At 46.4% G+C, this 25832-nt stretch overlaps 1 protein-coding gene across 1 annotated transcript; it reads right to left on the reverse strand.

The window, feature by feature from the left end:
- Positions 1-927: 927 nt before the first annotated feature.
- LOC133420908 (NACHT, LRR and PYD domains-containing protein 6-like) lies at positions 928-24929 on the reverse strand (the record flags this gene model as incomplete). The annotated part of the gene is made up of 11 exons (XM_061710790.1): positions 24847-24929; positions 24264-24404; positions 21745-21885; positions 16377-16455; positions 14734-14941; positions 9338-11123; positions 8818-8991; positions 8501-8671; positions 7857-7906; positions 6433-6971; positions 928-1410 (listed from the first exon to the last, which is right to left on the reverse strand). Coding segments are annotated over exons 1-11 (3855 nt in total), but the record flags the coding sequence as incomplete, so codon positions are not given.
- Between the last annotated feature and the right edge of the window lie 903 nt (positions 24930-25832).

Consider the following 25832-nt stretch of genomic DNA (forward strand, 5'->3'; position numbering starts at 1 on the left):
CTTTGAATTACCTTGTGTTGAATTGTGCTATATAAATAAATTTGCCTTGCCTTGCCTTGCCTTGCCTTTGCCTACAGAAATGAAACTTTTTTCTGTTCAGATTGTTTTATTCAGACCTTTGGCAGCAGATCAATACCCAGCAATAAACATGTTACATTCTGATGTTTGCCAAGCACATGCAACATAAAAGGTCATTTACATTTATCTAAACATGTTTTGCACAGAAATATGTACATATTTTGTTCTCTTATTGGTACGACAATACTGGACCAGATTAACTTATCCCTAAAATTAGGATATGTACATCATGTTTTTAAAGTTGCAGTAAATAAACCTTTCCTTAAAAAACTGGTTTCAAGAGTACTTGAATACTTTTAAACATGTTGCTGATGTTTTTACATCTTCTCACTTCATTTTTACATCAACAACTTTGAAAACTGAAGGAATCAAATTAAAACAATCAGATTAATCAATCAAATATTGTACAAACTGGAAAAGTTTAATGTAAAATGGAAATGTTTAGATGAAGCTCAAACTTTGTTTCAGGGAACAAACAAGACTTTAAGAATCTAAACGTGAAGTCAAATATGAAAACATTTAGAGACAGAATCAAGAAAAAAACAAGAATAATGAGATAAAAATCTAATTAATGATCAAACATCAACAATCCAGTAAATGATTTAATGTTTAAATGTGCGAAAAATCAAATAAAAATAGAATAAACCAAAAAACTAAAGATAAATGGTGATCATCATCATGGAGACACTGAGGAACCAGAACCAGAGTCCAATTCCAGGATCCAACAGAGACAGTTTCTCTGACCGGAGACTCTGGAGACTAAACTGGACACAGAGACACTGAGGAACCAGGACTGGACATAAACATCAACCCAGACCAGGACCAGAATCTAAATCCAGCACAGAGAGGTTCGGTGAAGCTGGTGTTGAAGGTGTGGATGTGGATCAGTCTGTCAGAGACAGAGACTTCATAGAAGGACAGAGTTCCAGCAGGAACGTCCACGTACACTGCTGCTCTGTTAGAGTCTGGAGATGGAGATGAGGAGGTGGTGGGTGTTAGTCTTTTATTGTGATAGACACGGTACCGATCACCTGGATCACAGTCCAGACTCCAGGAATAATCGTTTCCTCCAAACCAACAGTCACCAGAGTTTCCTTTCCTGCTGATTCTTCTGTAACTCACTGATACAGAAACATGTCTGCTCCACTGGACCTCCCAGTAACAGCGACCCGTCAGAACTTCTCTACACAGCAGCTGCTCCCAGTGATCAAACCTGTCTGGATGATCAGGATATGACTGAACCTCCTCCTCCTCCTCCCCAAACATCATCTTCCTGTTGTTGTCAGACAGTTTGATCTTGTTGTGGACTGTGTTTGTGTCGACGGTGAGTTGACAGGAATCTGATGGAGAGAACAAACAAGCAGCTGCAGTTATTATTGATCAGTTATTGATCACTGATGGACTCATGAACGAGTGAAGATGGTTGAATAAAAACACACTTACACTTCCTCTGACCTCCTGCTGTCAGCCATCGTTGTCCAGCAGGCTCCACCCTGGAAGGAGGAGGAGGGTCAGACCAGCTCAGTCTCTCTCAGGGGAAGCAGAGATGTCAGAGCCCCCCCATCACCTGTTGGACACTCCTGTATCCACTACACCCCCCCCCCCCCCCCATCACCTGTTGGACACTCCTGTATCCACTACACCCCCCCCCCCCCATCACCTGTTGGACACTCCTGTATCCACTACACCCCCCCCCCCCCCCCCCCATCACCTGTTGGACACTCCTGTATCCACTACACCCCCCCATCACCTGTTGGACACTCCTGTATCCACAACACCCCCCCCCCCATCACCTGTTGGACACTCCCGTATCCACTACACCCCCCATCACCTGTTGGACACTCCCGTATCCACTACACCCCCCCCCACCCCCCATCACCTGTTGGACACTCCCGTATCCACTACACCCCCCCCATCACCTGTTGGACACTCCCGTATCCACTACACCCCCCCATCAACTGTTGGACCCCGAGGGCGACCCCCCGAACTGTCTCACCGGTCGGCCCGGCCACGAGGGCGACCCCCCGAACTGTCTCACCGGTCGGCCCGGCCTCCTCCGTCCACCCTGGGTTGATTTTTTGTTATATTTGTTGGGACATCTGGGATCTGTCCCTTTAGGAGGGGGTGATGTCAGGGTTTGACATTTCCCCCAGTTTTAGTTTCAGTTCTTTCCCTCCTGTTTCCATCTGCCCTGATTGTGGTCACCTGTGTCTCGTTATCCCCTGTGTATATCTAGTCTTGTCTTTACCTGATCCCCTGCCGTGTGTCCTACCTCAGAGTGTCCTACCGGAGTGTGTCCTACCTGAGAGTGTCCTACCTGAGAGTGTCCTACCTGAGAGTGTCCTACCTGAGTGTGTCCTACCTGAGAGTGTCCTACCTGAGAGTGTCCTACCTGAGTGTGTCCTACCTGAGAGTGTCCTACCTGAGAGTGTCCTACCTGAGTGTGTCCTACCTGAGTGTGTCCTACCTGAGAATGTCCTACCTGAGTGTGTCCTACCTGAGAGTGTCCTACCTGAGAGTGTCCTACCTGAGTGTGTCCTACCTGAGAATGTCCTACCTGAGAGTGTCCTACCTGAGAGTGTCCTACCTGAGAGTGTCCTACCTGAGTGTGTCCTACCTGAGAATGTCCTACCTGAGAGTGTCCTACCTGAGAGTGTCCTACCTGAGAGTGTCCTACCTGAGTGTGTCCTACCTGAGTGTGTCCTACCTGAGAGTGTCCTACCTGAGTGTGTCCTACCTGAGTGTGTCCTACCTGAGAATGTCCTACCTGAGAATGTCCTACCTGAGAATGTCCTACCTGAGAGTGTCCTACCTGAGTGTGTCCTACCTGAGAGTGTCCTACCTGAGAGTGTCCTACCTGAGAGTCTCCAGTCTCCAGCGGGGATCCTTCAGTCTAGACAGAAGCGTCACTGCTGACTCTCCTGGATGGTTGTAGCTCAGGTCCAGCTCTCTCAGTACGTTCATTTTTTCGTAGTTTTTTCGTACGATTTTTCGTACGATTTTTCGTGCGTTTTTTCGTGCGTTTTTTCGTACGTTTTTTCGTACATTTTTTCGTGCGTTTTTTCATGTTTTTTGTGCGTTTTTTCGTACTTTTTTCGTACGTTTTTTCGTGCATTTTTCGTACGTTTTTTCATGCGTTTTTTCGTACGTTTTTTCGTACGTTTTTCCGTACATTTTTTTGTACGATTTTTCGTGCGTTTTTTCGTGCGTTTTTTCGTACGTTTTTTCGTACGATTTTTCGTACGATTTTTCGTGCGTTTTTTCGTGCGTTTTTTCGTACGTTTTTTCGTACGATTTTTCGTGCGTTTTTCGTGCGTTTTTTCTGTGGATGAGACAGAACCGTTAGTTAAACTTCAGGCATGTCTTAGGGACATCAAGGACTGGATGTCCAGAAATTTCCTGCTTCTAAATTCAGATAAAACAGAGGTTATCATTCTTGGTCCAGAGCATCTTAGGAAGGGATTAGATGGTGTTGCGATGGCTTCCAGTGCAACTGTGAGAAACCTTGGTGTCGTTTTCGATCAGGATTTGTCATTTAAACCATATGTTAATCAGGTTTGTAAAATAGCCTTTTTCCATCTCCGTAATATTGCAAAGATTAGGAAAATCCTCTCGCAGAGTGATGCAGAAAAACTAGTTCATGCGTTTGTATCTTCTAGACTAGATTACTGTAATGTGTTATTAGCAGGATGTCCAAGTATTTTGCTGAATAGGCTCCAGCTGATCCAGAATGCAGCAGCACGAGTGCTGACAGGAATCAGCAGGAGAGACCACGTCTCTCCAGTGTTAGCGTTGCTCCATTGGCTACCTGTAAAATTCAGAATTCAATTTAAAATTGTATTACTTGCATATAAAGCCCAAGACGGATTAGCTCCGCAGTATTTACAAGACCTGATAGTGCCTTATGTTCCTGGCAGAGCTCTCCGTTCTCAGGGTGCAGGTTTACTCGTAGTTCCTAGAGTATCTAAATGTAGATTTGGAGGGCGGGCGTTCTGCTATCAGGCACCATTACTATGGAACCAACTTCCAATCTGGGTTAAGGAGGCTGACACCACCTCCACCTTTAAAACTAAACTTAAAACCTTTCTGTTTAGTAAAGCCTATAGTTAGTGTTTAGTAAACCTCTAGCTGGTGTTGGTAAATCTCTAGGTAGTGTAAACTCTAGTGTGTTAGAGTCAGTAGTCATAGTTGCAGCTATAGAACAAGACTATAATAGTTAGTCTCAAATATAGCTTGGTGGTAGATATGCTGCTATAGGCCTATGCTGCATGTTGGTGGTAGATATGCTGCAGGTTGGTGGTAGATATGCTGCTATAGGCCTATGCTGCAGGTTGGTGGTAGATATGCTGCTATAGGCCTATGCTGCAGGTTGGTGGTAGATATGCTGCAGGTTGGTGGTAGATATGCTGCTATAGGCTTATGCTGCAGGGGGGCACCGACATGATCCGCTGGGCGGTGCCTCTCACCCTTCTTCTCCTCTCCTCTTCCCTTCCTCTCTTCTCCATTACCATTTTTATTTATTATAAATATCTCATAGCTATCGTTTTTGTCCATCGTTCCTGTAGTTTCTTGTGCCGGCCCCCCTTTTTTCTCTCTTGTGCATGTTTGCAGGCTGGAGCCTCGGGAGCTGCATGCTGGCTTGTCATCCCGGGCCCCGGGCCCCCAGTTGCTGCTTCCACCTGCCTACGTGGATGTCTGCTGTTGCTGTCTTCCGCCTGCCTGCCCCCCCCCCCCCTCTCTGGTCATCCCGTTGCTGCTTCCACCTGCCTGCTGTGCTGTTGCCGTCCCTGACCCACCAGTCTGGCCCTCGGCAGGAGGGTCCCCCCTTATGATCCTGGTCCTGGTCCAGGTTTCTTCCTCCTAAAGGGGAGTTTTTCTTGCCACTGTTTGTCTTAAGGCTTTTCTCCCACTATGGGAGTTTTTACCTGCCATTGTTTATGTAATAATTGCTCAGAGGATTATATTATAACTATATTTATGTTCATGTTCATGTTCTGGATCTCTGGAAAGCGTCTAGAGACAACATATGTTGTATTAGACGCTATATAAATAAAATTGAATTGAATTGAATTGAATTGAATTGAATCTATAAAGAGAACGAGTAAAATGTGGAATACATTATGACTGTTGGTAGCACTGATAGAAAATGATGAAAAAAATGATAGAAAATAAGAAATGTGACCAGACTATGTGTCTGGCCCTGTGATTAATTCACTAGTGCAGAAGCACAGTGAATTAGTGTATTGTTATATAACAATATGACTGTTGGAGTAGCAGGGGAGTTAACCCCGGATTTTGAAAGTTCGAATTGGTGCATATTTGATAGTTCCTACTTTCTGCCATAACTTTTGAATGGTTTGACATAAAGAGTCATGGTGGTTCATCGGACTTAGTTTTGAGTCCTTGACCTTTATTGGTGGAAATTGCACGTGCGAGGGCCCGTTCATCGCTGCTTGCAGCTCTAATTATCTTTGATGTTACAGAAATGAAACCTTTTCTGTCCAGATTGTTTTATTCAGACCTTGGGCAGCAGATCAATACCCAGCAGTAAACATGTTACATTCTGATGTTTGCCAAGCACATGCAACATAAAAGGTCATTTACATTTATTTAAACACGTTTTGCACAGAAATATGTACATATTTTTTTCTCTTATTGGTACGACAATACTGGACCAGATCAACTTATCCCTAAACTTAGCATATGTACCTCATGTTTTTAAAGTTGCAGTAAATAAACCGTTCCTTAAAAAACTGGTTTCAAAAGTACTTGAATACTTTTGAACATGTTGCTGATGTTTTTACATGTTGGATGTTACATGAATATTTCCATCTTCTCACTTCATTTTTACATCAACAACTTTGAAAACTGAAGGAATAAAATTAAAACAAACAGATTAATCAATCAAATATTGTACAAACTGGAAAAGTTGAATGTAAAATGGAAATGTTTAAATTTAAAGATCAAACTTTTTCATTTCAGGGCACAAACAAGACTTTAGGAATCTAAACATGAAGTCAAACATGAAAACATTTAGAGACAGAATCAAGAATAAAACAAGAATAATGAGATAAAAATCTAATTCATGATCAAACATCAACAATCCAGTAAATTATTGAATGTTTAAATGTAAAAAAGATCAAATAAAAATACAATAAACCAAAAACCTAAAGATAAACAGTGATCATCATCATCATCTCCTTCATCATCATCATCATCATAATCATCATCATCATCATCATCATCATCATCATGGAGACACTGAGGAACCAGAATCAGAGTCCAAGTCCAGGATCCAACAGAGACAGTTTCTCTGACCGGAGACTCTGGAGACTAAACTGGACACAGAGACACTGAGGAACCAGGCCAGTAGTCCAACCAGGACCAGAGTCCAAATCCAGCACAGAGCGGTTCAGTGAAGGTGGTGTTGAAGGTGTGGATGTGGATCAGTCCGTTAGAGACGACTTCATAGAAGGACAGAGTTCCAGCAGGAACATCCACGTACAATGCTACTCTGGCAGAGCTTGAAGATGAAGATGAGTAGGGGATGGATGTTTCTCTGTTATTGTGCCAGACTTGGTAATGAGGACTCAATGGAGAACGGTCCAGACTCCAGGAATTATCGTTTCTTCCAAACACACAGTCATCAGAGTTTCCTCTCCTGCTGATTCTTCTGTAATTCACTGATACAGAAACACCTCCTCTCCTCTCGACCTCCCAGTAACAGCGACCCGTCAGAACTTCTCTACACAGCAGCTGAGGTTTAACATCAAACCTGTCTGGATGATCAGGATATGACTGATCCTCCTCCACATACATCATCTCCCTGTTGTCATCAGACAGTTTGATCTTGTTGTGGACTGTGTTTGTATCGATGGTGAGTTGACAGGAATCTGATGGAGAGAACTGTTAGATTAATCAAAGTTTTGTGCTTATGAAACCATTAGAAACTATGAAGAATCAGAATCAGAATTAGAAAACTGCCTGTTTATCCTCAGGACATGCTTTGACATACTCAGGGAGTTAAACTGAAGGTTGCCCTGCTGACTTCTCAGTCTGTCAATTAACCATTAACAGATGGACACATCTGTCCGAGATTTCCTGTTTTCAAATGGGGCCCAAATTGACCTTTGCCCTGAAAACGATCATATGCTCTGAATAGATGGCAAGTTAGCCACTACCTGAGAGATACTCAGGGGTTTGGACTGTCCTGGTACAACTGTCCCATTGTATTTTTAAGTTTAGCCTGCAAGCATCTGTTCAAGATCTCAGAGTTCTTGTTTTGTCCAGAAGGGGCCCCATTTGACCCCTTTTGACCTTTTGTGTTTTTTGAGAAACTTAAGCTTCACCTGACACATATGTGTCTTTTTAAACACATATGGTTAAGGTTCGGAAACTCCGTATTTGTTTCCTTCTAAACGTCCATTGTCCATTCACTGTTCCAATATATACCAATATATATTATCCAAATATAGTCAGTTCCTGTTTCCCATTCTCAAATAAAAAGTGCAGAAGCAGCAAGTTGTGAGAAGGCCTGACGAGCTCTAAGAGGAGGGCCGTGTTGCCCTGAAGCTCTTAAAAGACTTCTCTCCAAGCTTCTGCAGAAGCGCCTTGAAAATCATTTCTAACAGTCTCTGTGTCTCTCCTAAGTTATTAATTTATATTGATGATTTAGGAACCTAACAGAACAAACAAGCAGCTGCAGTTATTATTGATCAGTTATTGATCACTGATGGACTCATGAACGAGTGAAGACGGTTGAATAGAAACCCACTTACACTTCCTCAGACCTCCTGGTGTCAGCCATCGTTGTCCAGCAGGCTCCACCCTGGAAGGAGGAGGAGGGTCAGACCAGCTCAGTCTCTCTCAGAGGAAGCAGAGATATCAGAGCCCCCCCATCACCTGTTGGACACTCCTGTATCCGTTACCACACCCTGAGCAACCACCACACCCCTGAGCAACCACCTGAGGTGGAGGAAAACCCCCACACCTGCTCCACCATAACCAACACCATATAACCCCCCCCCCACCCAGCAGTGTGTCCTACCTGAGAGTGTCCTACCTAAAAGTGTCCTAACTGAGAGTGTCCTACCTGAGAGTGTCCTACCTGAGAGTGTCCTACCTGAGAGTGTCCTACCTGAGAGTGTCCTACCTGAGTGTGTCCTACCTGAGAGTGTCCTACCTGAGTGTGTCCTACCTGAGAGTGTCCTACCTGAGAGTGTCCTACCTGAGTGTGTCCTACCTGAGTGTGTCCTACCTGAGAGTGTCCTACCTGAGTGTGTCCTACCTGAGAGTGTCCTACCTGAGAGTGTCCTACCTGAGAGTGTCCTACCTGAGTGTGTCCTACCTGAGAGTGTCCTACCTGAGTGTGTCCTACCTGAGAGTGTCCTACCTGAGAGTGTCCTACCTGAGAGTGTCCTACCTGAGAGTGTCCAGTCTCCAGCAGGGATCCTCCAGTCTAGACAGAAGCTTCCCTGCTGACTCTCCTGGATGGTTGTAGCTCAGGTCCAGCTCTCTCAGGTGGGAGGGGTTGGAGGTCAGAGCTGAGACCAGAGAAGAAGTTCCTTCCTCTGAGATCAGACAGCCTGACAGCCTGCAGACACACAACACACATGCAGAGACTCTGAGAGAACTGCTCTGAGCTGAAGGAAAAGTCAGAGGATCAGCAGAAACACATCAACAATCCTTCAATATCAACCACAGTAACGGTCACCAGTTGAAAACTTGGTGGATTCTGACCTGAGAGACTCCAGGTGACAGTGTCGACTCTCCAGTCCAGGACACAGCTGCTCCAGTCCAGAATCCTGCAGGTCGTTGTTGCTCAGGTCCAGTTCCGTCAGACTGGAGGACTGAGAGCTGAGAACTGAGGACAGAAGTGGACAGATGTTTCCTGAGAGGTTACAGTCACTCAGTCTGCAGATGGAAGAAAAGAACAACAACCAGGTTATTTCACTGTCGTGGAAGAAAATGTAGTTGTATCTCCAACTGTTCTGCTGGTCTTCAGCTCATCCTGCCCCCCCAGTACAAACAGAAATGAAAGAGTTTCCTTGTCAGAGTTCATGCTTGTGTGTGATTTTAGGTCCAATGTGTCAATAAAGTCTCTGGAAATGAAAGAACCAGCGTAAACTCACTCATGTGAGGTTGTGCTGAAAAAAAGACACAAACAAGTGAAGAAAACATGAAATGTGGAGCTAAAACCAGACGTAGTCAGAAACTAGCCTCCACTCCAGAGGTCCGACATGTGTCTGTTGGTACTTACAGAACTTTCTTGGAGGCTTTGACCACCGGCAGCAGCCTCTGTAGAACCTTCTCTGAAGCTGAGAACTTCTTCAGGTCAAACACCTCCAGATCTTCTCCTGATGACAGTAAGATGAAGACCAGAGCCGACCACTGAGCAGGAGACAGTTTATCTGTGGAGAGACGTCCTGACCTCAGGGACTGTTGGACCTCCTCCACCAGAGACCGATCGTTCAGTTCATTCAGACAGTGGAACAGGTTGATGCTTCTCTCTGCAGACATATTCTCACTGATCTTCTCCTTGATGTATTGAACTGTTTCCTGATTGTTCTGTGATCTTCTTTGGTTTGATGTCATCAGACCTCGTAGGAGAGTCTGATTGGTCTCCAGTGAAAGACCCAGGAGGAAGCGCAGGAACAAGTCCAGGTGTCCGTTTGGACTCTGTAAGGCCTTGTCCACAGCTGTCTGATAGAGGTCAGTCATAGCTCTTTTTTTAAACCACCAGGAGGTATTCTTTTGCTCCTCCAGCAGGTTGACTCCAGAGTTGATGAAGGTCTGATGGACATGAAGAGCAGCCAGAAACTCCTGGACAGTCAGATGGATGAAGCAGAAGACCTGGTTCTCGTACATGTTGCTCTCCTCTCTAAAGATCTGGGTGAACACTCCTGAGTACACTGAAGCCTCTCTGACATTGATGCCACACTCTCTCAGGTCTGATTCATAGAAGATCAGGTTTCCTTTCTGCAGCTGCTCAAAAGCCAGTTTTCCCAGAGACTCCACCATCTTCCTGCTCTCTGGACTCCAGTGTGGATCCATCCCAGCTCCTCCGTCATACTTGACCTTCTTCAGTTTGGCCTGGACCACCAGGAAGTGGATGTACATCTCAGTCAGGGTCTTGGGCAGCTCCCCTCCCTCTCTGGTTTCCAGGACATTCTCCAGAACCGTAGCCGTAATCCAGCAGAAGACTGGGATGTGGCACATGATGTGGAGGCTCCGTGATGTCTTGATGTGGGAGATGATCCTGCTGGTCTGCTCCTCTCCTCTGAACCTCTTCCTGAAGTATTCCTCCTTCTGTGAGTCAGTGAACCCTCTGACCTCCGTCACCATGTCAACACACTCAGGAGGGATCTGATTGGCTGCTGCGGGTCGTGTGGTGATCCAGAGACGAGCAGAAGGAAGCAGGTTCCCCCTGATGAGGTTTGTCAGCAGCACGTCCACTGAGGTGGACCTTCTGGGGTCACTGACGATTGTAGAGTTGTGGAAGTCCAGAGGAAGTCGACTCTCATCCAGACCGTCAAAGATGAACACGACCTGGAACTCTTCAAAGCTGCAGATTCGTTTGGTTTCAGAGAAGAATCCATGAACTAGTTCCACCAAGCTGAACGTCTCCTCTCTCAGCACATTCAGCTGTCTGAAGGTGAATGGAAGCAGGAACTGGATGTCCTGGTTGGTTCTGCCTTCAGCCCAGTCCAGACTGAACTTCTGTGTTAGGACTGTTTTCCCGATGCCGGCCACTCCCTTCGTCATCACCGTTCTGATTGGTCCTCCTCTTCCAGGTGGGGGTTTAAAGATGTCTTCCTGTCTGATGGCTGTTTCTGTTCTGTCTGGTTTCCTGGAAGCTGCTTCAATCTGTCTGACTTCATGTTCTTCGTTGACCTCTCCGGTCCCTCCCTCTGTGATGTAGAGTTCCGTGTAGATCTGCTCCAGAGAGGTTTTCTTTCCTGCTTTAGTGATCCCCTCAGACACATGCCGGTACTTCTTCTGCAGCCGACGTTTGAGTTTGGATTGACAAACGGCAGCGATGGTTTCTAAATAAAGATGAAATAAAGAAAACCACTTAGTGATTAAAACCAGCCCACAACAAGTTCTACTTCCTCTAAAGAATCAACATTTCAACATTCACTGATCTGTTCAATGAGGAGTATCGAAGCGTTTTCCTCCCAAAGCACAATTGGCAAACTCATTAATCCTCCGAGACCAATACCCACTGAGTTCCACTCCTCTGATAAATGTAATGAATTTGCATTATACTTCAAATCTAAAATCTTGAACATGAGGAACAATATTGCGGCTTCCTCTGCTGGTGGACGTGACGTCTCTCCCTCTGCTCAGCACCGTAGCGCCAGCACTCTTTCCAACGTCACCCTTACTCAGTGCAGTGAAATTCAGGAAGTAGTGCAACAGCTGAGCTCTGCGACCTGCTCTCTTGATCTTATGCCTAAACTGTTCAAAGATGTTTTTAACTGTATTGGTGATGATGTACTCAAAATTGTAAATACCTCCCTACAGTCTGGAATCTGCCCCTCAGGTCTCAAACATGCTATTATAACACCATTGATAAAAAAGAGTAACCTTGATCCATTCACTGTTGAGAACTACAGGCCCATTTCAAACCTTCCATTCCTGGGGAAAATTCTGGAGAAGGTTTTTTACCCGCAATTACACAGGTATCTGTCTTACAATAGCCTGTTTGATGTTTACCAGTCTGTTTTTTTTTTTTTAAATCACAGTACATAAACTGCCCTGGTCAGAGTTATCAATGATCTGAAGATTAACACAGACAACCACAAAGTCTCTATTCTGTTACTTCTGGACCTTAGTGCAGCTTTTGATACTGTGGACCATGTCATTCTACTCCAGCGCCTTGAACAGCGTTACAGTTCTTAACTGGTTTTCTTCATATCTAAGTGGTAGATCTTTCTCTGTTTTGGTCGGCAGCTATGAATCTGATAATGTCAGCATTCAATATGGAGTCCCACAATGGTCAATTCTAGGTCCCCTACTTTTCAATTTGTATATGTTACCACTTGGGTCCATCATTTGGCATCATAATATTCAATATCATTCTTATGCTGATGACACAATTATATGTATCTGTTACTGCCAATCATTTGAGCCCAAATGACCTCATGCAATGCATTACAGATATCAAGTATTGGATGGCAACAAACTTTTTACAGCTAAATGAAGAAAAAACAGAGATTATTTTAATTGGTCCCAGTGCTCTGAGGCAACATATTCTCCCTTTATTAACTCCTCTGTCAGTAAAACCTGGTGAACTTGTCAAAAACATGGGTGTTATTTTAGATGCTGATCTTAACTTCCAGAAACACATAGCCAATGTCTCCAGGACTGCCTTCTATCACCTGAGAAATATGTCTAAAGTAAGATGTTTCTGTCCAACACAGTCTCACTCCGCAGGCGTCGCTTTTCGACGAACGGTCACGAACCATTGGCGACATCTACTGACGCAAAAGGTACCCACATGCGTCTCTTTCAGACGCAAGTAGGCTCCAATTGACTCCAATCTAATCCCGTCTGCGGCTATATCTGACGTTCAGAGCAGCTGATCACCGCGTCCTCATTCCTCTTTTAAAATGCAAATACTTCAATTTAAAAGTGTGGTTTGATGACATTTCTAGCGAGAAATTTTCAGACGCAAATAGAATACACCAAATTGTATGACATCTCCAATGTAATCCCGTCTGCGGCTATATGTGACGCTCAGAGCAAAACTTCAATTTAAAAGTGTGGTTTGATGACATTTCAAGCGAGAAATATGCATTTTTTATCCCACAATCTCTGTTCAGTGAGTATCATGCATGGTTTATCAGTTATTAAGAAGCATTTTTCCACTTTGACCAGAGTGAAATGGGGATGGAATTGGGCACCAACAAACGACAGCCGCCTTTTTGAAAAATATATTTTTAGTTTAATGCATTGCATGCATGCGTTTATAATCCCCATATATTCTGTGGCTGTAGCCTTCTAGTTGTCTGACATTTTTGGGAGATGTATATATATTTTAAAAACTTAAATAGGGGACTAGTAGCCATCATTTCGCTTTATATCCCCCCCCACCTTTCCGCTACCCCTGATGCGTCCAACAAGGACGGTTTGGCAGGACCCCATTGCGTTCATGACTGACGCCCAAAGTCCCCTTCGCGTTTTCTTCCGATCCCCCAATCTACCAACGTAATCCCCTCTGTGGCATTACTTGACGCGCAGGGCAAGTAATCACCAAATCACCATGACAACCAAAGACTACACTCCCGACTCCTCTCACATAAAAACGTACCCTGCCTACTTGTTCCAAAGTACAAAAACGTAGAGGGGTTACAATAATAGCCCTTGAATTGTATAAATACATTTTTCTGACTATTCCTTTTGCGACCAAGTCACTGACTTTCAAGATTCGGGAACCCCCTCTGGGAATTCCCTCTACGTCATAGTGACGAGGGGGATCCTGGACACGTGACAGATGCCCCGATCGTGTGCCGTTGACTGGTATCAGCCCATTTAGTCCCATAAGTAGGCTAGTGGGGGGCTATTAACCTGCTAGTAGTTACCGGCCATTTGTTTCAGTTATGGATAACTGAAACAAATTGTTTGAGTAGCCCAGTAATGATTTGTACGCTTGGTAAGTCTCAGCCAATCACGGGGCTGGTTGTTAGTAGGTAGGGACCCGGATGTGGTTAATGGTAATCCTCAGCTACCGTTGCTATAGAGACGACGCCAGTCCGCTTTGCTTGACAAAATCGTTTTAACTTGGCACCATTTCTATTCACCCTCTACACATCAGTTTTTCAAGTCAACTCAGACAAATGCCACCTACAAAAGTTCTCCGACGACTCCGTCATCGTGGGTTATATCAGCGACAACCAGGAAGAGGAGTACGGTGGAGAGCCGACCATCTCCATCCGGGGGGTGGAGGTGGAGAGGGTGGACACCTATAAATATCTGGGAGTCCAAATGAACAACAAACTGGACTGGACTGATAACACTGAGTCTCTACAAGAAGGGGCAGAGCCGGCTATTCTTCTTAAGGAGGCTACGGTCTTTTAATGTCTGTAGCTGCTGCGGCTATTTTACCAGACCGTCGTTGCCAGTGCCCTTTTTTTTGCGGTGGCATGTTGTGGGGGCAGCGTCAGCGCGGCAGGGGCAGCCAAGATCAACAAGCTGTTGAAGAAGGCTGGCTCTGTAGTGGGAGCAGCCTGGACAGTCTGGATGTGGCAAAACAAAGGACAAGGAGGAAGCTGCAGCCATCATGGACAATCCCACCCACCCCCTAAATGGTGAACTGATGAGGATGAGGAGGAACCTTCAACCACAGACTTGTCTCCCCCCGCCAGAGCACCAAGCTTTTTGGCCAGTCATTTGTGCCGGTGGCCATTAGGCTCCACTACCAGGCGTTGCCAACGGACCACCAGACGGGGCGGGGGATCTGAGAACACTAGACTTTTATTCTCTTAAACTGTTTTTATTACCAACTAATCTACTCTGCTTTTTAACTTAACTCTTTTTAACTTATTTTAACTCTTCTTAAACTGTTCTGTTGCTGGCTGACAAACCGAATCTCCCTACAGGGACAATAAAGGTTTTCATTCATTCATTCATTCATTCAGAGAAAAGTCTTACTTCTCTGCAGGAGGTCGGCCAGCTTCTCCTGCTTCCTCCTCCTCAAGAACTTCACTGTGATCTTCACGAGTGTCTCTCTGATGCTCTTCTGCTCTTCATCTTCATCCTCCTCCAGACTCTCTGAGGATTCTGGGTAAACTGGACTCAGAACCTTCAGGATCTTCTTCAGCTCGTCCTTCACAAACATGATGATGTCGTCCTCCAGCAGCTGGAACAGAAGACCACATGAAGGACACAATCAGACTGAAACCATGGAGACAAATATCAGGTCCAGGATGGACATCAGGTCCATGATGGACAGACTGACAGTCCACTGGTCTCCAGAGACCAGCATGCAGATGGATATCAGGTCCATGATGGACAGACTGACAGTCCACTGGTCTCCAGAGACCAGCATGGACACAAACATCAGGTCCATGTTGGACAGACTGACAGTCCACTGGTCTCCAGAGACCAGCACGGAGACAAACATCAGGTCCATGTTGGATAGACTGACAGTCCACTGGTCTCCAGAGACCAGCATGGAGACAAACATCAGGTCCATGATGGACAGACTGACAGTCCACTGGTCTCCAGAGACCAGCATGGACACAAACATCAGGTCCATGTTGGACAGACTGACAGTCCACTGGTCTCCAGAGACCAGCACGGAGACAAACATCAGGTCCATGTTGGATAGACTGACAGTCCACTGGTCTCCAGAGACCAGCATGGAGACAAACATCAGGTCCATGATGGACAGACTGACAGTCCACTGGTCTCCAGAGACCAGCATGGAGACAAACATCAGGTCCATGATGGACAGACTGACAGTCCACTGGTCTCCAGAGACCAGCATGGAGATGGATATCAGGTCCATGATGGACAGACTGACTGTCCACTGGTCTCCAGAGACCAGCATGGACACAAACATCAGGTCCATGTTGGACAGACTGACAGTCCACTGGTCTCCAGAGACCAGCACGGAGACAAACATCAGGTCCATGTTGGATAGACTGACAGTCCACTGGTCTCCAGAGACCAGCATGGAGACAAACATCAGGTCCATGTTGGACAGACTGACAGTCCACTGGTCTCCAGAGACCAGCATGGAGACAAACATCAGGTCCATGATGGACAGACTGACAGTCCACTGGTCTCCAGAGACCAGCATGGACACAAACATCAGGTCCATGTTGGACAGACTGACAGTCCACTGGTCTCCAGAGACCAGCATGGAGACAAACATCAGGTCCATGATGGACAGACTGACAGTCCACTGGTCTCCAGAGACCAGCATGGACACAAACATCAGGTCCATGTTGGACAGACTGACAGTCCACTGGTCTCCAGAGACCAGCACGGAGACAAACATCAGGTCCATGTTGGATAGACTGACAGTCCACTGGTCTCCAGAGACCAGCATGGAGACAAACATCAGGTCCATGATGGACAGACTGACAGTCCACTGGTCTCCAGAGACCAGCATGGAGACAAACATCAGGTCCATGATGGACAGACTGACAGTCCACTGGTCTCCAGAGACCAGCATGGAGACAAACATCAGGTCCATGATGGACAGACTGACAGTCCACTGGTCTCCAGAGACCAGCATGCAGATGGACATCAGGACAGATGGAGACAGTTGTTGTTCATGTACAGACCTGAAAGACGGAGTCCAGCTGGGTCTGATGCTGCTGGACAGATGGACCACTGGGGGACTCTGAGATCTGCTGGTCCACTCTGTGGAGGAATCATGAAGAACTAGGTCACATGATGTCTGAAGGTCCATGGAGTCATGTTTGGATGAGGACAGTCCACCAGAGGACTTCCTGTCATGTTAAAGGTTCTCTGGTCCTCCTGAGACTGAGAACGTCCACGTCTTACTCCCAGTACCAGCTCTCAATCTGGTGCTACAAGAAGGTCCAGCAAGTGTCCACAAAGACCAGCTTCTCAACAGATCCATGTCCACATGGTTCCAGGAACCATCTGTCCTCCTGCATCCAGCAACACCGTCCACCTGAGGAGAACTTCCTCCCTAAATGATGTTGCAACCACAGCAGAAAGATGCCCCTGCTGGACAAACCGCTGAACTACAGTCACTCAGAAGAGACTCCAACACCCCCTTTATAGTCTGCTGTGTTTCTGGAAACATCAACAACCGTCTAACAACGGCAGCAAAACAGAGAAATGTTCACTTTAAACATGTTACCATGGAAACGTTTCAGTCTCAGTTACGTTTTTCAGAAACAACGTTTACAAACAACTCACCCGTCTGAAGGAAAACCAGGAGCATCTTTAAAAAGGATAGGTAAATCCTTTGATGCATCACTCTTCATGGACACACAGCTGGGACCAGGTTCAGGTCCAGGTCCAGGTTCAGGTCCAGGACAAAAGTACACACATTTGTTACTTAAGTAGAAGTATAGATACTGCAGTTTAAAAATACTCTGGTAAAAGTTGAAGTATCAACTTGAGCTCTTTACTCAAGTAAAAGTAAAAAGTATGTGCTCCAAAAACTACTTAAAGTATAAAAGTATAAAGTAACTTTTGAAAAAAAAACAGCCAGATGCCACTATATGAATTGAAAGCTCAATTTAAACACTGATTAGTTCTACAAGTGGCCCAAGATACAACACAATCATTAACCCATTACTGTCAAAGACAAAGTCACTCAAGGAGCATGTTCTTTCTCAAATTTTATTGTATTCAAAACCGGGCCCAGGTTGGAAAAACAACAACTAAGTTTCAACATTTTCTCTAGAGAGAGAGAGAGACAGCGAGAGACAGCGAGAGAGAGAGAGAGAGAGAGAGAGAGAGAGAGAGAGAGACAGCGAGACACAGCGAGAGAGAGAGAGAGAGAGAGAGAGAGAGAGAGAGAGAGAGAGAGAGAGAGAGAGAGAGAGATTCTGCACAAACAGTAGTATGAGGTATTCATGTTCATCCCATCAAAAAATAAACTTAAAATCTTCCTGCCTGACAAATTCAGCCCTGAACCCCATACCAGTCACAGCTGACAAGTCAAGACCAAAACTTAAATGAGAATGAGCTCTACATCACTACATACAAATCCCTTAAGGAGCATGAGGCTCCTTTAAGAAATGAGACTCATAGCGCCACGACGGCCGTCGGGGGTACTGCAGCCAACAGCGAAGCCGGCACGGGAGAACGGGGAGAACGCGCATGCAGCGCCATTTGACGTCACATCCGCAAGACAGCGCAGGAAATTCGGGGCCCGTTTTAATGTTTATAAATTATAAACATTATTAAACCAAAGCCAAGAGTAACGAGTAACGCTTGTTTTAGAAATGTAAGGAATAGAAAGTACAGATACTTGTGTGAAAATGTAATAAGTAGAAGTAAGAAGTAGGAAGAAAAATAAGTAATGGAGTAAAGTATAGATACCTAAAAAATGTACTTAAGTACAGTAACGAAGTACTTGTACTTCGTTACTTGACACCTCTGGAAATGTTACGATATTGTGCAACCTTGTCGTCTGTTTTGTCTGATATTCACACACAGGTTAAGGCTGCCCTCCCCAGACCGGCAGAGACTAAACTCCATGACCTCGGAGTGGAGACTACATCGTGGTGAAAGACTTCAGACGTAAACACTGGAAAGCTCGGAGGTGGAACAGACCGTTCCAAGTGCTTCTGGTGACGGAGAGAGCAGTCGAGGTTGCAGAGAGACGTGTGACGTGGATTCACACCAGCCACTGCCGACGGGTTCCTGATCCACGCGCACGCCATGCACCTGATCGAGAGGCCACGGCCATGGCATCCCCTTAGGCGGCTCGGATGCGGCCTAAGGGTGGCGACCAGTGTCCTGTCGGTCATCTCCATAGGGGCGGGGCTGATTCTGCTGCTGTTGGAGAGTCTCTATGACCACAGGTCACAGGCCAACAGCACGACAATCTCACCTCCCCCTGACTACGATTCTGACGCGGCACCTACACCTCACCGGCTGGTGAGGAGATCTGCTGTTTACACGACCAATGGTGTGCACAGATAGACACCAGGTGGTGCTAGAGCACTTGCCCGTTGCCCTCTGGACCAAGCAGGTGCCCTTCTCAACGTTAGTTTTTTTTTTTTTTTTTTTTTAAATAAAACATTAAACACACGCACGCACACGCATGTGTGTGTGTGTGTGTGTGTGTGTGTGTGTGTGTGTGTGTGTGTGTGTGTGTGTGTGTGTGTGTGTGTGTGTGTGTTTAATGTGTTTAATGTGTGTGCGGGGCACGGCACAGGTGTGTGTGTGACACACCCACACCCCCGTGTCGTGCCCCGCCCCATCTCTTCGTTTGTCAACGTGAACACGCAGAGCGGACCCAAATGCGCGTCGCAGCAGCACTGGACTGTCTGCAGAGCTACACAGTGTACTGAGTTACTAGCCACGACCAGGTAACACATAAATGAATCGAGTGTATTGTTTGCCCCCTAAGCCTCAGTTGCCAAGCTATAAGCTTATTTTTCTCTGTTGTGAAGTAGCCTGTCTCATACAGCGCCAAACAGCCGAGCCTAAATTAGCCGACTGCCCACCTGCTTAACAAGCTAGGCGCTAGCCATAATAATCAACACTTTGGGCTGGTGGTACCCAGTACTGGAGTTGATGGGGGATGGTACCCCACCCTGAAATTAAAATGGTCCAAATCATCCCCCCTGAAATAAAAACGGTCCAAATCATCCCCCCCTGAAATAAAAACGGTCCAAATCATCCCCCCCTGAAATAAAAACGGTCCAAATCATCCCCCCTGAAATAAAAACGGTCCAAATCATCCCCCCTGAAATAAAAACGGTCCAAATCATTCCCCCTGAAATAAAAACGGTCCAAATCATCCCCCCTGAAATAAAAACGGTCCAAATCATCCCCCCCCCCGAAATAAAAACGGTCCAAATCATCCCCCCCTGGAATAAAAATGGTCCAAATCATCCCCCCTGGAATAAAAACGGTCCAAATCATCCCCCCTGAAATAAAAACGGTCCAAATCATCCCCCCTGAAATAAAAACGGTCCAAATCATCCCCCCCCCCCGAAATAAAAACGGTCCAAATCATCCCCCCCTGGAATAAAAATGGTCCAAATCATCCCCCCTGAAATAAAAACGGTCCAAATCATCCCCCCCCCCGAAATAAAAACGGTCCAAATCATCCCCCCCTGGAATAAAAACGGTCCAAATCATCCCCCCTGAAATAAAAACGGTCCAAATCATCCCCCCTGAAATAAAAACGGTCCAAATCATCCCCCCTGGAATAAAAACGGTCCAAATCATCCCCCCCTGAAATAAAAACGGTCCAAATCATCCCCCCTGAAATAAAAACGGTCCAAATCATCCCCCCCTGGAATAAAAACGGTCCAAATCACCCCCCCCCCCCTGAAATAAAAACGGTCCAAATCATCCCCCCTGTAAAACTGCCATCCCTCCTTTCCATCCCTTATGTCATTTCATCAATGATGAAATGACATAAGGGATGCTGCTATTTCAACATTTAGAGTCATCACCAGAAAAATAACTTATTTGACCATTTTCACCTTTTTCAAGTCAATTTTCACTTGAAATAAGTAGAAAAATCTGCCAGTGGGACAACATTTATCTTCTCATTACAAGCAATAAAATCTTGTTCCACTGGCAGATTTTTCTACTTATTTCAAGTGAAAATCTACTTGAAACAGGTGAAAATTGTTGTTTTTTCCAGTGATGAGTCTTGTTTTAAGTGTAATGAGATTTCTTTTACTAAAATGAGACATTTAAACTAGAAATAAGACAAATATTATTGATAAGATGTTGAGTTTTTGCAGTGATCCATGTTACTTATCCTGTGAAGGACAGAGTCATATTGATAAGTTCAGAAAAGTGTTTTTTATTGTTGTGTTTTGATGTATTTGATGTAAGCCCAGTGGATATTTAAAGCTTACAGAAGGCTGCATTTAACTGCTGCTATGTCATTCCTGCAGTATTTCTGCAGGTGTTTTGGTCACTGCTATTATTTGTAATATATTATATTATTTGTAATCAGCACTAATTATCTGTCCCCATTTGATAAAATCCACCATCCCCCTGATTTTATTTTACAACTCGAGTACTGGTGGTACCAAACCGTCATTATCTGACTACCTGGGAATGAGAACCACGTGGAGTCAATCTTTCCTCCAGAGTTAGCCCACATATTGCTGCTTTAACACCTGCAGTGATTTATTTGCTAAATAATAATAAATAAATAATAAATAAACAAAAAAAGTAGCTGTCTGCCTTGTTGTAGCCTAATGTCAACAATCAGTCTTCATACTGTCGGTCTCTTTTCATTTACCAATTGCAGCATGCCCAGAAGGGACAGAATTAAGAAGGAGAGAGAAAGGGAGCTACAGCAGGCCGCCCAGGGGAGCAGCTCTCTGCTCACCTGGATAAAGCAGCCATCTAAGGATGATGAGGAGACAGAAAGGTCAGAGTCAACATCAGAGTCATGTTCACTGTTTCCACTCATTTTTATTGAGATATCTTAAAAGCTGTCCCTGATTTATTTTGTCAACACAAAGTGGTTTGGTGGAACTACATCAGGCATGAAGCTGTATTAGCAAAATATAGTACTTTGTACCAACCATAAGTCATTTCTACGTAACAACGCTTGCAGTAATCTTGTATTTACATTAATATGCTATTATTAAAACTTTGACAATGATAAATAAATACCCTATTAAAATGTGTCTGCAGAACAAAGCTCTGTAGTAGGAACTTGAAGTTAGGCCATGGCTGTTTCAGCCTGGTGTGGTGAGTCTTAGCGTTGTAATGCATTCACTCTTGTCACCAAGCAGTTTTACTCAAATAAACATATTCTATTCTCTCTGCTGTCCTGCAATAGGCCATCTACAAGCATGGAAGATGAGGGACATACACATAGCAGAGAGGCAGAAGTGTCAGCGTCCAGAGCAGCCCCAGGTTCATGGACAGTTACAGAAACAGTGATCTCTGATGATCAAAATGAGGGAGAGATCATCAAAGAAAGAACATTTTCAGAAAGAACATTTACAAACAACTCACCTCTCTGAAGGAAAACCAGGAGACTCTTTAAAAAGGATAGGTAAATCCTTTGATGCATCACTCTTCATGGACACACAGCTGGGACCAAGTCCAGATTCAGTTTCAGATTCAGGTTCAGATCCAGGTCCAGGTCCAGGTCTCCTGTAATAAAGGTGTTTGGTGATGTCAGGTCGTGTTCTGGTCTCTGGAAAGATCCTAGACACAACTTGTATTGTAATACATGCTTTATAGATAAAACTGAAGTGAAAATGATCAAGACACATATTTCTAAAACTAAAATAATCATGTTACGATCAAAACATTTCAGTGGGGGGGGCATTGCTGCCTTGGTCCTCCGTCGCTGGGCGGGGGCCAAGTGCCCCTGCGGATGTGGGGACTCCGGGACCCTTGGGGTGTCCGCCGGGGTGGCCTCGGGGGGGGGGTGGGGCCGGGTCCGGGGAGCGGGCCTCCCCTGACCGGGGGGTGCACGGGCGGGCGCGAGTGCGGGGTGGCACCATTCCCAGGTATCTATGTCTTATGTTGTCAGTATGAATGGGAGGATGTTGGACCGTTTCCCCCTCCGTCTGGGGGCTCCGGCGGCGCCGGGGGCGCCCTTGGAGGTACGGTGGGGCCCTTGCCCGGCTCGGGGGGCCGGCCCCCGTCTACTGGACGGCCGGTGGGGGGACGCGGGTGTCTTATCAGGGCCGGCTTTGCTGGTCCTGCTTCCTGGCTTCGGCCTCCGCTCCCCCTCTTGCCCCCCCTACACGATTCATACGCACATAGGCGAAAGGCGGGGGGTCCGGGTCGTGGGGGGCACTGTCCCGCGGGGCCTGGCACTCCCCGCCTCACGGTTTTAACAGCAAAATAGACACTGCACATTCAACACTTTATAAATACACTTGACAAGGACACGTAGTTCGGGAGGGGGGGGGGGGGGGTCGGTGTCAATCGATACTTGGCCCTCCCTCCTCCCTGTTTTTATGGCATTAATCACATGCACTCAACACAAGGGGCGGGAGGGGGTCCCACATCACCCGCGTTCCCTCACCGGCCTGGGCCTGGGACGGGTGGGTCGGGTTACCCGGGCCTGGCGGGGCCCGCCGTGCAGCCTGGGGTGCCTTCTGGCGGTGCTGGACCCCCCCGGGGAGGGGGAAACGGTGCGTGATTGTATGTCTGTGTCGGTGAGAATGCGGTATGGAAGGGTCCTGCCATGGAGGATTTGAGCCTCCATTGGCAGGACATCAAAAACTTAATAATTTATCAATATTATATTATACAAAGATGGTTATTATTATTATTATTATTAGTATTATTATTATTATTATTATGTATAGTATATTATATTATTATTAGTATAGGTATCGGATAGGTGAATGGATGAATGAATGGGATGCCTTGGTCTGGGGCCCTCCGTTGTCGGGCCTGCGCGGGTGTCGCCTTGTTGGGGGGTTCCCTCTCTCCGGGCCCGTCTCCGGTCCCCCCCCGCTGCCTCTACGGCGGGCGCCCCTCTGGTCTTGGAGGGCCACTTTCGTGGGGGACGGGTGCGCCTGCCCGCGTCGGCGGCCGGGGCGGCTCTGTCTCTCCGGGCAGGCTGGCCCCCTGCCGGGTGGGGGTCGTTGGCCTGAAGGGTGAGGGCCTCCTGGCCGCGTGTCCGGCCCGGACCGGGTGGCCGGGGATTGCCTGGGTCGCGGTCCGCCGCCGCGGGATCCCTGGCTGCTTCTTTCCGCGCCGTGGGGGCCCCGCCCGCGGGCCCCCTCGGCCGCCGCCGGGTGGGGGGGGGGGGCCTCGCAGGCGGTGGGTTGCCTCCCTCCTACTTCTCCCCTCTGTGGGGTTGCCGGTGGCCTGGGTTCCGGGCTCTTCCTTGTCGGCCTCTGGTCTCGCGGGTGGCGGGGTTGCTCCCCCCCGTCCCCCACTATAGATACACTTCAGGTGGAGCTTTGTTTGGTTTATTACACACACACACACACACACACACACACACACACACATGCATGATCATATACATACACACACACACACATGGACATACACACTGGCTTGTTCACCTGCATGCTGGCTCTCTAGTTTTTGGGTTTAGGTAGCGGTAGCGATAGCTTAGCTCAGACTGCGATCAGATCTCAAGATTTAGGTCGATTGCTGTTATTGTTTTGGTTGGCTCCGTGCCGGTTTCGTGCTTTGTTTGTGGTTTTTTGTTGCAGATTTCCAGTGCTTGACGTGTGTCTCCGTGTGTTCCTGCTTCCTGGATTGGCAGTGGATGTCGTCACCCCCCCCCGCCCACCCCCTCCCCCCCCCCCCCAAAAAAAAAAAAAAAAAAAAACACTGGGTTTGTATGTGTATATTTATGTATGTGTACGCATATGTGTGCGTATATATATGTATATATTACATATAGTAATAATGCACATATATACACTTTTGGTTTCTACCGTCATGGTATCAATCAATAATATGTGTGCAGACAAGGTAAAAAAAAAAAAAAAAAAAAATAACATTTCAGTCCCTATTATGTTTTTCAGAAACAACATTTACAAACAACTCACCTCTCTGAAGGAAAACCAGGAGACTCTTTAAAAAGGATAGGTAAATCCTTTGATGCATCACTCTTCATGGACACACAGCTGGGACCAAGTCCAGATTCAGTTTCAGATTCAGGTTCAGATCCAGGTCCAGGTCCAGGTCTCCTGTAATAAAGGTGTTTGGTGATGTCAGGTCGTGTTCTGGTCTCTGGAAAGATCCTAGACACAACTTGTATTGTAATAGATGCTTTATAGATAAAACTGAAGTGAAAATGATCAAGACACATATTTCTAAAACTAAAATAATCATGTTACGATCAAAACATTTCAGTCCCTATTATGTTTTTCAGGAACAACATTTACAAACAACTCACCTCTCTGAAGGAAAACCAGGAGACTCTTTAAAAACGATAGGTAAATCCTTTGATGCATCACTCTTGAAAGACACAAAGCTGGATCCAGGTTCAGATTCAGGTTCAGATTCAGGTCCAGGTCCAGGTCCAGGTCCAGGTCCAGGTCCAGGTCGTCTCCTGTAATAAAGGTGTTTGGCGACGTGAGGGCTGAACTCTGACGTGCAGAAGAGTCATGGACAGTTAGATCACCTCACCTCTCTTCTTCTCTCTCAGGTTTTCCCCTCGGGGAGGTTTTGGAGGGAAGGACTCCCTCCTCTCTGTCCTCACACTGATCCATGCTGCTGGATTCACTTCAGCTCACACACCTTCTACCTTCACCTGCAGAGGAAACACACGTCATGGTAGATGTACAACCACCAGCTCTGATCTTCTCTTCAGCTTCATGTCCGACAGCAGTGAGGAAGCTGCTGCACTTCTACTATCCGACCACTAGATGGAGTCGTGGAGCTGCAGCTCAGATCACACCCTCAACCCACATTTACACTCCATTTAATCACACGTTTGCTCTTAGTTTCTGTCTCCAGGACAGAATATCATCATTGATTCTGAATTACTGAAACACCTGAGACACTGGAGAGTCCAGAAGACTGGTTGCAGTTCCTCCACTGACCACTAGAGGCTCTGTCAGTCCAACTTTACAGCAGAAAGAAACAAATTTACAGTCTGGTTCAAAACGCCGTTCTGGTCTAAATCTTTAACTGGGTCCATCTTCTCCATAAAATGGAGCCAGAACATCCGGTGATTGGACTAGAGACCAGGAGGAGTTTCTGATCACGTTCACTTCCTCCTCTTAGGCCTGAATCTGAACTTGGACCGTTAGTCTCCACATATTTCTGATCTATTGGGGCCGGCAGCTCTTTCTTCCCCCACAAACGCAATAATGATCTGATACTGAGCTCCTTCTCCGTCTCCGCTCCGCGGGTTCAGAGTGTCGGACAGCGGGAGAGCAGCATCTCCGCCTCCTCCACACGGATGGAGGCGGTAAAGCTGCTGCAGTCACCAGTACCAGCTCTGGTCCTGCTGACCATCACCTACCTGAACTGCTGCTTGTTCACCGACTCCGCTCCAACATCTGGACGCGTCGAACCGTCGGCTCCTTCTCCTTCAGTTCCAGCTGTGAGTCCGTTAACGGGAATTATCTCCTACACTTTTGTCCATAAACGGAGCTGCTGTCAGTTTA

This window comes from Cololabis saira, chromosome 20, assembly GCF_033807715.1.
Source record: "Cololabis saira isolate AMF1-May2022 chromosome 20, fColSai1.1, whole genome shotgun sequence".
Taxonomy (NCBI): Eukaryota; Metazoa; Chordata; class Actinopteri; order Beloniformes; family Belonidae; genus Cololabis; species Cololabis saira.